At 49.8% G+C, this 13,699-nt stretch overlaps 1 protein-coding gene across 5 annotated transcripts in view; it reads left to right on the top strand.

The window, feature by feature from the left end:
• The window catches only part of FBLN7 (fibulin 7), a 92,354-nt gene that overhangs the window by 10,706 nt on the left and 67,949 nt on the right, over nucleotides 1–13,699 (top strand). For all 5 annotated transcript variants that reach the window (XR_013526388.1, XM_078348931.1, XM_035271971.3 and 2 more), the window contains exon 2: nucleotides 9,649–9,808. Coding sequence is in view for 4 of the 5 variants with exons in the window: in XM_078348931.1 (XP_078205057.1) it covers nucleotides 9,649–9,808 (160 nt within the window). In the remaining variant the exon portion in view is untranslated. The remainder of the gene's footprint in view (nucleotides 1–9,648; nucleotides 9,809–13,699) is intronic.

Below are 13,699 nucleotides of genomic sequence, written 5' to 3'. Positions count from 1 at the left end.
GAGGGAATTGGAAAGTCCCCAGGCCATCCTGGGCCCCGCTCTTGCCATTTGGTTGGCCACTATCTGAGACATTTTCCTTTCTGCTAGAGATCAGTTGCCTCTGGACCTTGGATGGAAGGGGAGGGTGCTGTGAGCCCTGGACCAGCCCTTCCCCATGTTCACCCCATCTCTGAAGAAGGGCTGGGGTCAGAGAGCAAGACCAGCAACTGGTTGCATTGCCCAGAAAGCCTCACCTGCCCTTGGGGAGCTGAGAGCATCAGATGAAACCTGGGTTGATTTGAACCAAGAGAGAGGACCACTGAGCTCCAAGATAGGGGTCTCTGCAGTATCAGAAGCAAAAAAAAAAAAAAAAAAAAAAAAAAAAGCATCCAGAGAGGCATCAGACTGTAGTGTAAAAACATACAAACATGTTAGCATCACCTCAGTGCTCCTGCAATTTGGCCTTTTCTCTGCATGACAAAAAGAATCTAACTAGTAAGATAATGTGCTCATCCCACAACTATGTCCTCAGAGGCCAGCATGGGAAAGACACTGTTCTGGGAGGCGGTAGGGCCTGAGGCAGCGCAGCAGGTGGTGAAGACTCCTAGGCCTGGCTCGGTCTTGGCTCAGATCCTTTCTGGTTGACTGATCTGGGCCAAGTTCCTGCCCCTTGTGAATCGGTTTCTTCCTCTGAACAGCAGAGATAACAGACATTCCCATCTCGTGGGGTCATAGTTGAAGAAATGAATTATATTCAAAGCCCGGGTCTATAACAAAAGCTCAATACATGACAGGAGAAAGAAAGATGCGGCTGACACAGTCCCCACTGCCACTTAGCTCACCAAGCATGAAGAGGAAAACCAGACAAATTAGAAAAGTATCAGAGGGCTAACGACCGCCTGAGCAGGGTGCTGCCTTGGAGGGTGGCCGCGAGCCTACTCCAGGTTAAGCAAGCAGGTAGCAGCTGTCTATGGAGGGAACGTCTGAGTCAAAGTGGAAAGACAGCTCTAGAGGCTCAACTCTAGAGGACCTGGGGGCAGATTCCCTGGGTAAAGGACCCAGCCATTGCAAAGGCCCCAAGGTGGAAGTCGCTTGTGGAGGTCTGCGGTGAGAGGGCCTGGCTCCCACAGGCGGCATGGGCAAATGGGAAGGGGAAGGATCAAATGACAGCTGTGTGCCTGGGCATGTTGCCTGGGTCCTGAGCCTTGGAGTCTTTATTCTTGGAGTAACTAACCTAGATGGTGGTGAAGACTAAATGAAAAGTGGGTTGTGTTTTCAGATTTTCCTATTCTCTCTTAGGGGAAAATCCCAAGTGTTTCTGAGTGGGTCGGGAATGGGGCAACAGAAATTATCCTCTCCTGCACCACAGCGGTCCTGCCCCACCTCCCCTCCCTGCATCCTCACTTGCTTTCATAAAATCTGTATTTCCCAGAGACAGAGGTCAGAGGCCAGACTGCATCACGCCCCTGCCTAAACCCCACAAAAAGTCTCCTTGCCCCTGAGAATAAAGGGAAACACTTCACCATGGAGCTGACAGAATGTATTAGTTTTTCATTGCTGCCTTCTTTGATTCCTTTTTATCTACTAAACTTTGTCTCTCCTTCTGAATTCCTATTGTGTTAAGTCCCAAATAGAAATAGGCTAAATGTGCTGCCATTTTTGCTGGTAGGAGGCCTTCAGGCTGCGGGATGTGAGGAGAAGGTTCATGTACCAAGCTGTGTATCTAGGAGGGGATTGCAGCTACTGGATCCATGTGTGTGGACCCCAACCTCCCTGCCTGGCTTGGGCACTGGGCCCTCAGAGACTTGCTGAAGATAACACTGAGGCTGTGAAAGGCACAAACGAGTCCACAGATGCAGGTGGCATCTGGACAAAGGTTAGCTGGGCAGCAAGCAGGTGAAATGGGGAAGGTAGGTTTGGGTGGTAAGATGAGCAAGAGATTGTCTTTGGTTCATACTTACTTCATTCCTTCACCCTCATTCACTTATTCATTTGTTTGTTCATTGAAATGAGCATCTAGTGTACACTCAGACCCTGTTCTCAGCGTTGAGGATCCCAAGTTGTCTAAAATTTGTTTTCTGTCCTCAAGAATGCCAAGGGGCCAGGGGAGAGGTGGCTGGGAGGGTGACCAAAGGTGGACACCAAAGCTTTTAAGGGGGTGCTGTAAAGTGAGAGGATGAAGGAGGCAGGACCACGACAGTTCTCCGTGCATCCCTCTCTAAGGTGAGTCCAGCTATCTTGCCACACCAGGGGGCTGGAGAAGGCACACTGGGGTTTAAATCCTGGAGAGGCCACCGTGGCTCAGGGACTTACACAGCTTCCGCCCCTGTCAAGTGGGTGTCGTAATGGTGCCGCATACTGGCCTGTCACGGTTCCTGTGTGAAGTTTGTCTGCAGTGCCGGCTCTTGGCGCCTGCTGTTGTCATCGCTCCCGTGACTGTTTTGAAAACCAGACCAGAATGGGGCTTGGAGTGTAAATGTAAATTACAGGCAGCCAACAGTGTGCAAACTCAAGGTACCCTGAGCATCCTTGGATGCAGAGCCCCAAAGGGAGGCTCCAACTGGAGAGCTGGGTGGTTAATTGTATGTCTCAGTTTAGCTAAGACATGGTTTCCAGATATTTGCTCAAGCACCAGTTCAGATGTTGCTGGGAAGGGATTGTTTAGATACGACTAGCATTTAAATCAGCAGCCTTTGAGAAATGCAGATTTGCCTCCTAATATAGGTGGTCCTCATGCCAAAGACTGAGGTCCCCGAGGAGGGAGTTCTGCCCGCCTTCTGCCTTTGGCTCCAAGCTGCAGCATCACCTGCAATTGGCCCTAGGTCTCCAGCCTGCTCCTGCCCTGCGAAGGTTGGACTTGCCAGCCCCGACAACGGCGTGACAGTTCCTTAAAAATCTCTTTCTCTCTCCATATATTAATAAGTATTTTGTATATATGACAGGATTACATATGTATACATGTGCATGTGTGTGTATACATAATATACATCTCTTTCCTATTGCTTCTGCTTCTGTAGAGAGCTCTGACTAATCCAAAGGCCTTAGACAACTCCTCAAGTGAAATTCTCTCACTTTCCCCAGAAGCGCCCACTTTCTCTCTTCGTATATGTGGGCTGAGTAGAGGTCCCTGGCATGAAGAGTAGTTGAGGATTTATAACCCGCCTCCGACTCGGTTGAAAATAAAAGTAAGTTCTGGAGAAAACACATTCACAAATTGAACATGACTCAGACGCTGAAGGCTCCGAGCCTTGGCCAGCAGGCACACATTTGGCAAGTTGCTTGATCCTTTCAGAGACCTAAGGCATCAAAACATCTGTGTTCCCATTAACAAAATGCTGACATGACACATAGCTGTGGCTTGGGAGAAACCAGCATGGGAGACGGCCCCTCCAAGTCTAGGGGTCATCTGTGGCCATCAGAGGTCTCAGGGCTCTATTGTCACCAAGGAGGCTCTCAAAAGGTGTCGTTGTGCCAAGACTGTCACTGTGAGGAGGACCATTGAGCCAGGTCACAGGAGAACAGAGGCCCCACGGACCAGTCCCCATGTTCCTGTACATACCCCTGGAGCTTCTCCATGCCCTTTCATGCCTTGAGAGCAGGATCTCGATGTGCCTAAACAGCATGGGGGACTGGATAGCATGGGAAGAGTCAGGCCTGTTGGGTTCAGACAGGGGACTGGGTTAGCCAGGGGACACACACCCATTTTTGGCTTTGTCTACCCCTGGACAAAAAGGTGGGGTCTGGGGTCATGAAATGTCTCTGAAGGCTCAGCCGTCCCAGGGTGGTGGTTGGTTCTCAGAGGAAGGAATCCTTGTGATCTCTGAGGAATCTTCCGTGACCCCTCTGGAGTAAACACTGTGAGAGAAAAGCCTGGAGGGGAGATGGACAGGAATTCCGGGAGATGGACAGGAATTCCCGGAGGTGGGCAGGGTTGGATGGAGTGTTCCGGGGGCCTATGTGCTCCCAAGAGCCTTAAAACCAGCTCCTCTCCTCGCCCAGCTCTCAGCACTGGCCTGCGTCTTCCAGAACCATCCATGCCACCTCTACCCCAGCTTGGGAAAACCTGGATGGGGTGACATCTGTTGTTCCTTCTCTGGTTCTCATCCTCTCTGCAAACATTGCATTGGTGTCAAGTTAGATGAAGTACTCACCCCTTTAAAGAGTATCATAACAGAAACGGTAAACCTTGATATTTTTCTCCTCAAAGATGGAAGAGTTTTGCTGAATGTCTCTTGTTGGTTTCATTTCAAATAAGTTATTAATTCAAAGAAATGGAAACTATTTGTCATTGTTTATTGTCAATGGTATAAGCTGGGGATGGAGACCCGTTTTGAAGGGTTGGAAATTTACACCATTTGAGGGGATCTCTCTAAGAAAAAGATTTAAAACGGGGGCCCCTCAAGAGCCCTGGAAGAGGCCTGGGGAAGTGAGGGCCCAAAACACAGCCTCTGGAACATGCTCTTTCCTTCCTGGTGTGTGGGGGCCTTGCTGCCCTGTCTGGATCTGACCTTCACCCAGTTCCATCTTGGTGAGCGGGAGGTCAACTCTGGAGGGTTGTGTGGAGCCTGGGGTTGCTTTTCATAGCAGGGACCTGGAACCCTGAGTTGGGAAAGCCCTGCCGAAAGCCAGCCCTTCACTGAACAGCAGGTGGACAGTCCCTGAGGGTCCGGCCGGCTTCCTGTCCATCCATAGATCCTCACAGCACCCTCAGCTTGCTCTCAGGTCAAGGGCCACATGTGCATAGAAGGAAATGACCTGCTCCCATGAAGGGCGACTCTTGGCTCAGAGCAGGAGAGGGTGATAGGTATGGGAGGGGAATGGCAGAGAACTGGGGCTGTGGGCAAGGAGTCCCCTGCCCAGACTGAAAAGACCACACTGAGAAACAGAAGCAGAATTGAGATGCAGAGACAGGCTGCTCTGCTTGTTCACATGAAAATGGTGCCACAGCCAGTGTTGAGGAGAAGGAGCTGATGTAGAACCTGCGTCCCGTGGGCTTGCGTGATGACGTCTGTGCAAGTGACCACCTGTGTCTAACTCAAGACTTGAAACCCAGTGAAAAGTTCACAGCAATTGTCTCTGGTTGTGGGACTTGTTCTTTGCTTGAATGCATTTTTCTGTATTTTGAATTGTTTTGCAGAGATTATGCTTTCTTTTCATGATCAAGCAAAATGATAAAGCTTTCTCACTTTGGAAAAGGGAGGCACTGGGGTCTCAGGCCCCTTGCATGACCTCATTTGTCCCCATAATGCGGGCCTCGTGGGTGCTTGTCTTGGTATGTAAATATTACAGCTTCATTACCTAGCTTTGCAAAGAAGCTCGGTGATGCCTGTGCCTGTGCCAATTCAGGTGACAGGTGAGCATGAGGGCCATGATTTTGTGCCCCAAATCTAGCAGTTTGGGATCCAGGGCCTGTCCTGTTAGGAGCAGCTGAAGCTCAGATCCTTAAATCTCAGGTCAAAGGTACGGATACCCTCTGCTTCCCGGGTTCCCTGTCCCCACCCTGGCATGCTGGCTTGCCAAGAGCACCAAGGAGCTTCCTTCTACCACACTCTGTTTCATTAGCCTCCCTCCAGAGAGGTTGGAGGCTGGGATGGGCCAGAGCCTTGGCAAGTCAGCCTGCAGCCTTTCCATCTCCCTCCCCGCCTGGGATGGAGATGCAGCCTTGGTTTGCTAGGTCTCAAGGATGTGTAAGGTTTTTCAGTGGCAACTGGTAAGCTGAGCACATCACCTCCAGTGAGCACCAGGGAGAAAGCTGGTGCCAGGTGCCCACGGAGCAGGAAGTGTCACTGGAAGCAGAAGGCAGTTGTGCCCAGAGCTAGCAGCACTGAGGTTAGAAAGACATGGCTGCCCAGCAGCCAAATAGAAAACGAGCCTCTGTCCCTCCACACACACACACACTCCCCTGCTTCCTTTATTTCCTGGAGCCCCAGGCCACCACCCCAGGTTTTTGGCATGATGCTTGTCCTTCCCAGCACAGCCCTGGGCACAGATTTCTCCTGGCTTCACAACTGAGCCCTCCATGTACCCAGGGCAGCTGCAGCTCCGTGAGCCCTCTTTCAGCTGTCAGGGCCTGGCCAGCTTGTATTGTGGGAGGCAGCTGCTTACCTGGCTTGCAGTGGGCAAGGACGCCTCCTCCACCTTCCCTCCAGGCTTCCTGCCCCCACTTCCCAGGCACCCAAGCTAAACTTTGCACGGGAGTTAGAAATCTACTGTGGGACATTTGGGCTCAGTCCTATCAATCTTTAGCGCAAATTCATCAATAAGATCATTCACCACACAGGAGCCTGTGAGAACAAAGGAGCCTGTCCATTGGGGTGGCTGGGGGAGCTGGGTGGGAATCAAAGTTCCCAGCCTGGCTCTACTGCTCCTAAGCCCCATGATTTGGGGCAAGTTGTTTGACTTTCAGTCTCCAGATCTTTCTCTATGAAATGGAGACAAGCCCCACTCCTCCACAGGGTTGCTGCCAGCCAGTAGCCGAACTGTTCTTTTCTATAGCGAAGAAGCTCTTTGTGGACCGAAGTACGCAAATGTAATTGACATATAAACCATGAAGTCAACTATAAAAGCAGAGCCCCCCACCTTTTTTAAGGAAGGAGACATGGGTGTAGGAAATCAGATTTGGGTGGGAGGGCCTCGAGGTGCTGGGCAGGTAGAGGATTGCAGGAGGTCACTCCCGAGTGCCCCAGGACCTGCATGGGAGGAGCCACAATGGGGGAGGAGGAAGGAAAACAAACCAAACTTCTCTTCCGAGCAATTGCCTTTGGGGCTGTACCTCGTCAGGCCCTGGGTATGGTGGAGGCCCAGGAGCCCCCGTGGATTAACGAGTTCCAGGGGCAACTGGGGATTCAACTTTGTCAAAAGCATTCATTCAATCTAGCCAGTGAGTCATTGTTTGGTGAACTCTCCACGGGCAGAGGCCTGGCAGCCACCCCGGGAGAGCGACAGTGGCTCCTTTCCCACTGAGGTGGTGGTGCTTTGTTGGAAGCCGCGCAGGCTGTGGGGGCCACACGCTTCCCTGCCACTTTACTGCCCCACCGTCTTTTAGACAGTTTTTAAAAACTGTAAAACCAATACTCAGTAGAAAAAAAAATTAAGTATAAAAAATGAAATTAAGGCCAAGGGCAGTGGCTCACACCTATAATCCCAGGACTTTGGGAGGCTGACGTGGGCAGATCACCTGAGGTCAGGAGTTCAAGACGAGCGTGGCCAACATGGTGAAAAACTGTCTCTACTAAAAACATAAAGATTAGCAGGGCATGGTGGCAGGTACCTGTAATCCCAGCTACTACGGAGGCGGAGGCATGAGAATCTCTTGAACCCAGGAGGTGGAGGTTGCAGTGAGCCAAGATTGTGCCATTGCACTCCGGCCTGGGTGACAGAGTGAGACTCCATCTAAAAAAAAAAAATTCAATTAAATTAAATGAAAACATAGTCCGTAAGTGTATCTCTAAAGATAACCATACTCATTGTACTGATGTATCTCTCATCTCCTGTGCAGGCAACAGAGCCCAGGCTGTGCTGTGGTAACACACAGCCCCCAGTGACTGGGAATGGCCTTAGTAGAGGCCATTGCTCCACAAGGCTGAGGTCCCATCACTCCCCACTTGATTCACCCCTTCTTTACTATTTTTCATGTCCTGGTTCTTTTTCTCAATTAGGTAATTAATTTTTGTTGAGGCAGGGTCTCGCTCTATCACCAAAGCTGAGAGCAGTGGTAGAATCATGACTCACTGCAGCCTCGACCTCCCAGGTCAAGTGGTCTTCCCGCCTACAGGCATGTGCCACCATGCCTAATTTTTTATTTTTTGCAGAGATGGGGACTCAGTCTGTTGCCCAGGTTGGTCTCAAACTCCTAGATGCAAGTAATCCCAAAAGTGCTAGGATTACACCCATGAGCCACTACACCCAACCTGTCCTGGTTCTTTTTTTTTTTTTTTGGGTGGGGGGACGGAGTTTCACTCTGCAGCCAGGATGGAGTGTAGTAGTGTGATCTCGGCTCACTGCAACCTCCACCTCCAGGGTTCAAGTGATCCTCCCGCCTCAGCCTCCCAAGTAGCTGGGACTACAGGCACACGCCACCACGCCCAGCTAATTTTTTGTATTTTAGTAGAGACAGGGTTTTACCATGTTGGTCAGGATGGTCTCAATCTCTTGACCTTGTTATCCGACAGCCTCAGCCTCCCAAAGTGCTAGGTTTACAGGCATGAGCCACCATGCCTGGCCCTATCCTGGTTCTTAAAGGCAACTGAGGTTGGAAATACCTAGTTTGGTTTTGTTGTTGTTGTTTTGAGATAGGGTCTCACTGTTCTCCAGGCTGGAGTGCAGTGATGTGATTGCAGCTCTCTGCAACCTCCCTCCCAGGCTCACGCAATTCTCCCACCTCAGCCTTCCAAGGAGCTGGAACTATAGGCATGTACCACTGGGCTCAGCTAATTTTTTTTGTTTTTAATTATTTAATTTTATTTATTTTTGAGACAGAATCTCACTCTGTTGCCCAGGCTCGAGTGTAATGGTGCAATCCCCACCTCCCAGATTCAAGCATTCTCCTGCCTCAGCCTCCCGAGTAACTGGGATCACAGGCATCTGTCACCAGGCCCAGCTAATTTAAAAAATATTTTTAGTAGAGGCTGGGTTTCACCACGTTGGCCAGGCTGGTTTTTGAACTTCTGACCTCACGTGATTCACTCCCCTCAGCCTTCCAAAGTGCTATGATTACAGGCGTGAACCACTGCACCAAGCTGAATCGTTAAATTTTTTATAAAGATGAGGTCTCACCATATTCCATAGTTTGGTCTCAAACTCCTGGGCTCAAGCAATCCACCCACCTTGACCACCCAAAGTGCTGGGATTACAGGCATGAGCCACCGCACACCCAGCCAGGAAGCCTTGAGATTTTTTGCATTAAGTAGAATGCTGGCACCTCAGGAGAGTGGCCATCTGCCATCCAGGGGAGACCTCACTAGAAACTAACACTGCCACTGCCTTGATCTTGGACTCCTAGCCTCCAGAGCTGTGCGGAAATAAGTTTCTGTTGTTGAAACAAGCAAACAAAAAGTATGATGCTGGGTGCTGCTTTATGTCAGGCAATCTTTGCCATGATAACCATGACACTCCATTTTCTGTCTTTCTATGCCTTAAAAAAATCAGAATGAAACATTGACTTGTATTGAATGCCTCTTCAGCTCTAGTTAGTTTTTTTCTTATTTTCCCTGCTATATGTCTTTAAAGTATAGGAACCATTGGGCATTCTTGTTTTGCCTGTTTTACATGTATTATTGGCCCTTCGCTTTTAAAATGTCTAAGAGTAACAGAAAGAAAATGTTTGCCAAGGCCCAGGTTTCAGAGCATTAACTTAGAGTGAAGAATTAGAGAGTCTCTGTTGGAGTGACAGCGTAGTGATTACAAGGCTCTTTGGGTTCAAATAACTGTTCATCTACCCAGTGATTTAGAGTCGTCTGTCCTGCCTGCATTTTGTTTTTGTCAAGGGGTGAACTGGGGCTACCATACATGTGCTTGGGTCTGTCCAGCTGCAGGTCACTTTCACATTGTGTTTAGTGAGCCTCAAATGCAGTTTGGACCCTGTAGCTTGGATGGTTTGGGAAGCTCAGACGAGCATGTGGGACTGACCCTGTCTCAATGGGTGGTGGTGGTGATGTCTTCTCTTCACAGAACTGTCTCAACAAACAGCAGCTCATCTCGGCCATCCGCCAGCTGCAGCAGCTGCTGAAGGGCCAGGAGACGCGCTTCGCCGAGGGCATCCGCCACATGAAGAGCCGGCTGGCTGCGCTGCAGAACTCTGTGAGCAGGGTGGCCCCAGATGCCCCTCCAGGTGGGTCCCCACGTCAGCACTGAGGGGGTGGCAGGGCAGCACTCAAGCACTTGTCCCTAGATGCTCCCAGTGGGAAGCCCCTGTGCCATGCCTCACCCATTCCCCCTCACTTCCATCTTCCATCTGTGGCCCATTTTTAACCCTGGTTGGTGGCAGTGGGGGTGGGGTGAGTGCATTAGAAAGGCAGCTGCCCTCTTTCTTCTCCTGAGGTCTGAATGTCACTGCATTTTCTCTTAAGCCTTTTCATTCTATCATATCTTCATATTGACCGGACTGTCGCAAGGCGCCACTTCTAGATCACACACTGCTTTTCCCTTCCCCATCCACAAGTTGGATCCAGTTTTGGTTTTGTTTTCATTTTTCATTTTAGTTTAATATAGTTTTTTAAAGCAGTTTTAAGTTCATAGCAGAGTTATGAACTTAAGACTGGGAAGCACAGAATTCCCCCACACTTTGAGCGTATGCATGGACACACACACACACATACACACACACACACACCCAGCCCACACCAGTGTGATACACTGGTTCCAGTTCATGAACAGGGTGGGCTCCAGTTCTTCAGGCATGAAAGTGCATCCTCCAGGGAGTCCCTGTTAGTACCAGGGCGGTTGGGAGAGAAGGGCCACTGAGGACAAGCTCCACTTGTCTGGTGAGGCTACAGCGGGCACCCCAGACTCCATCCCCTGAGGGCAGGATTCTGACAGACACAGCAGCACTATTTCCTGCTTGTCGTGTTACAGCTTTCACACTGCCAAGGCACTGAGATGGGCAGCTGGTTTTCCTCTGGTCTCTTCTCAGAGTTCTGGGGGACAGGGGACAGTCATCATGTTCATTCAAAGTCAGGAGCCTGTGGAATATCTGACATCATTTACTCACTGCAGACACATTTATCAAGGGCTGTCTTTGTTGAGTGAGTTGAAGTTTCCTGGGGAAGGCATTGGATTTCCTACCTTCTCAGAGATGTTGGTGGCAAATCCAGTTCTCAACAGCACTGAGTCTGTTCCTGTTTTCCTTGGCTCCACAGCTGCAGAAATAACTACCAGCCAAGCCTCACACTTTCCAAGGCACCATGAGGCCCAAGCCCTCACTGGGGCTCCACACACCCAAACTCCACGGGGCAGGCAGGGTGTCATTCCTTCCTGCTCCATATGGGGAAACTGAGGCCAAGACAAGTGAGTTAGCAGTCAGAGGTCCCTGATCTAGTGATTTTTTTTTTTTCTGCTAAAGGCTTGACTCCACAAAACCTTCCTTGCTTTCATGGGGTCAGAGCTCCCAGGGGGGGGGTTTCAGTGGAGCCCACAGGGAATGTTATACAATTCCCCTGTCCATGTGAGAGGCCCCTGCTCACTAGACAGATGGAAAGGCAGCTATTATTACATTATTCATCCTCCTTTCCAAGATTCAGGGGCTTTCATCTCTGAAATGTACAATATTTTTAAAAGTGGCAAATTCTCTTTTTAAAAAATTGCCATCATGTATTGTATCTCTAAGTCTGTGGGGGAAACCGTGCTGGGTACTTTATGTGCACAGAGGCTGATCCTTTGACAGCCCTGCAGAGGACAGGCAGCTGTCAGAATTCCTTTTCAGGGTGGCATGGGGGTTGGGCCTGCACCTGGAGGAAGACCAGACACTTGTCCAGATCAAATGGCACATAGTGGAAAAATCATCTTATTGCTTTTTTAAAGCGAGACAAGGTCTCACTCTGTCACCCAGGCTGGAATGCAGTGGATGATCCTAGTTGACTGCAGCCTCCCAGGCTCAAGTGATCCTCTCACCTCAGCCTCCTAAGTAGCTAGGACTACAGGTACACACCACCGCACCTGCCTGATTTAAAAAATTTTTGTAAAGATGGGGCCTCACTATGTTGCCCAAGCTGGTCTTGAACTTGAATTCCCAGGCTCAAGTGATCCTGCAGCCTCAGCTTCCCAAAGTGCTGAGATTACAGGCACGTGCTCCTGTGTCCCGCCTCTTGTTTTTTTTTTTTTTTTTTTAGGGAATTTGTTGGGAGTCAGGAAGAATAATTGCTAGTTCTGGAGAATTCTTGGTCTTCCTTTCTGGCTTCCATATGAAGTATCTCCCTCCTATTTTCCTGGTCTTTCTTTCCTGGGTGCACCATCACAACTGATCAGCTTCAGGACTCATCCAGAGCAGTCTCAGTGGATTCATGTCCCTACGTTGCTGAGACTGCTTAACTGTGGATCTCATGCCTTACATGCAAACTTTCCCTCAGAGGCGCAGGGAGCTTCACTGTGGCTCTGCACACACCACAGGATGTGCTACTCATGAGCAGAATCAACCAAAGACGTGTTCTCCTCTTGTCACTGGAGAAGGGCCTTCAGCTCCCATTTGGGATGTGACTACAAATTGATTTTTAATTAATTTGTATCCATTCATCCACTCCATTCACATTTGTTGAGCACCTACTAAGTGCCAGATACTGTTCAATCTATTCAGGTATGGTATATTTGTGAGTTGCAGGCAGTTTTCCTTTGTTGAGGTTTTTAAAGATTTTTCATCCCCAAAGAGACCCTACTATTTTTCCTCAATGCATTTTAAACCCTTATAACACAATAAAGTACTAGGTTTTAAAAAGAACTCTTAACGTAATTTATTTCAGAGATGAGGCAGCACCCCGGGAGCAGCTGAGTCCCAGGATATGAGCTCTCATTCACGTCCTTCTCACAAGGTTATTACCACTGGGGCCCAACTTGGCGCTTTACTCAAGGAAGGTGATGCAGCAATGGGCAGATATTCCCCAATCGCCAAAGGGCCCTGAACACCCTTGGAGAGTCCGGCACCTCCCTCCTCCCAGCTCAGGCTGCCATAGATGCTCCTTGAAGGATCCCAGGTTGCGTCCAGCTCACGTGGGATTTTGGGCAAAGCTACAATGTCCTGCCAGTTGCCCTCCTGGACCAGGAGGCCCCTCATGCTCTTTATTGGCCTCAGGTCCAGGGTAGCCCTGATCAGTGCATCTTCATCCTCATCGGGGATGCTGAGTGACTCTGTCACTTGCTTTGACCTGCAGAGCTGAAGCAACAGTTCTGTTTTCATCTGTTTAAAATATTAAGATGGCAAATGACACTTGGAATTTACCTTAAGGGCATTTTAGAAGTGGGTCTGAATTTCCATGTAAACTGAGTCCAAATCCAAGCCATCCCAACTTTGGGCATCCGCTTATTGCCCATGCATGATGCTCTGTTGCAAAAAGAAGAGGGACAGGCTAGCTTCATTTCCTCTCTCTCCAACCATGTCAGCCCTTCAGGAAATTACAGAGCAGCCAGGTTTGGAACTGTGCCTCTCATGTCCAGCTACTACCCTAGCCTGAGCTTCCCTCCCCTTCTTCTTGCGTGGGCACTTCATGATCAAACCACAGCAGGAATGATGCTGGGAGTCAGGCCGCTTCATGCCTGGGCTCAAACCTCCAGCGGCCCCATCTCACACAGAGAACAAATTGCATGGCCTCCTTTTTTCTTTGCAATGCCCCATGTAACTCTATGCCCTCTTGCTCCTATTGCCTGTCTGACTCATCTCTAACTACTTTCCAACTCATCCCCTCTGCTCCAGCCCTATTGCCCCCTTGACATTCTTCAGACCTGCCAGGCACACCCCCACCTCAGGATGTTTGTGCCAGCTGCCCCTCTGCCCTCAGGCATCCGCCTGGCTATGCCTTCACCTTCAACTCGTTCTGGTGAGTCCTGCCCTGACCACCGTATTCAAAATGGTGCCCCCTCTCCGGCATCTCCAGCACTATTCCCTGCTTTCATCTTCTACATGGCCCCCCACTCTGCCATGGCTTATTATCTCCCCTGCTAGAAGGTGGGCTTCCTGAGGTTTGGGTTTTGTGTGTTTTGTTCATGATATAGCCCAAGTGCCTAATATAGGTCCTGG

This window comes from Callithrix jacchus, chromosome 14, assembly GCF_049354715.1.
Source record: "Callithrix jacchus isolate 240 chromosome 14, calJac240_pri, whole genome shotgun sequence".
In the NCBI taxonomy this organism is placed as follows: Eukaryota; Metazoa; Chordata; class Mammalia; order Primates; family Cebidae; genus Callithrix; species Callithrix jacchus.
This window is presented reverse-complemented; position numbering and strand designations above follow the sequence as displayed.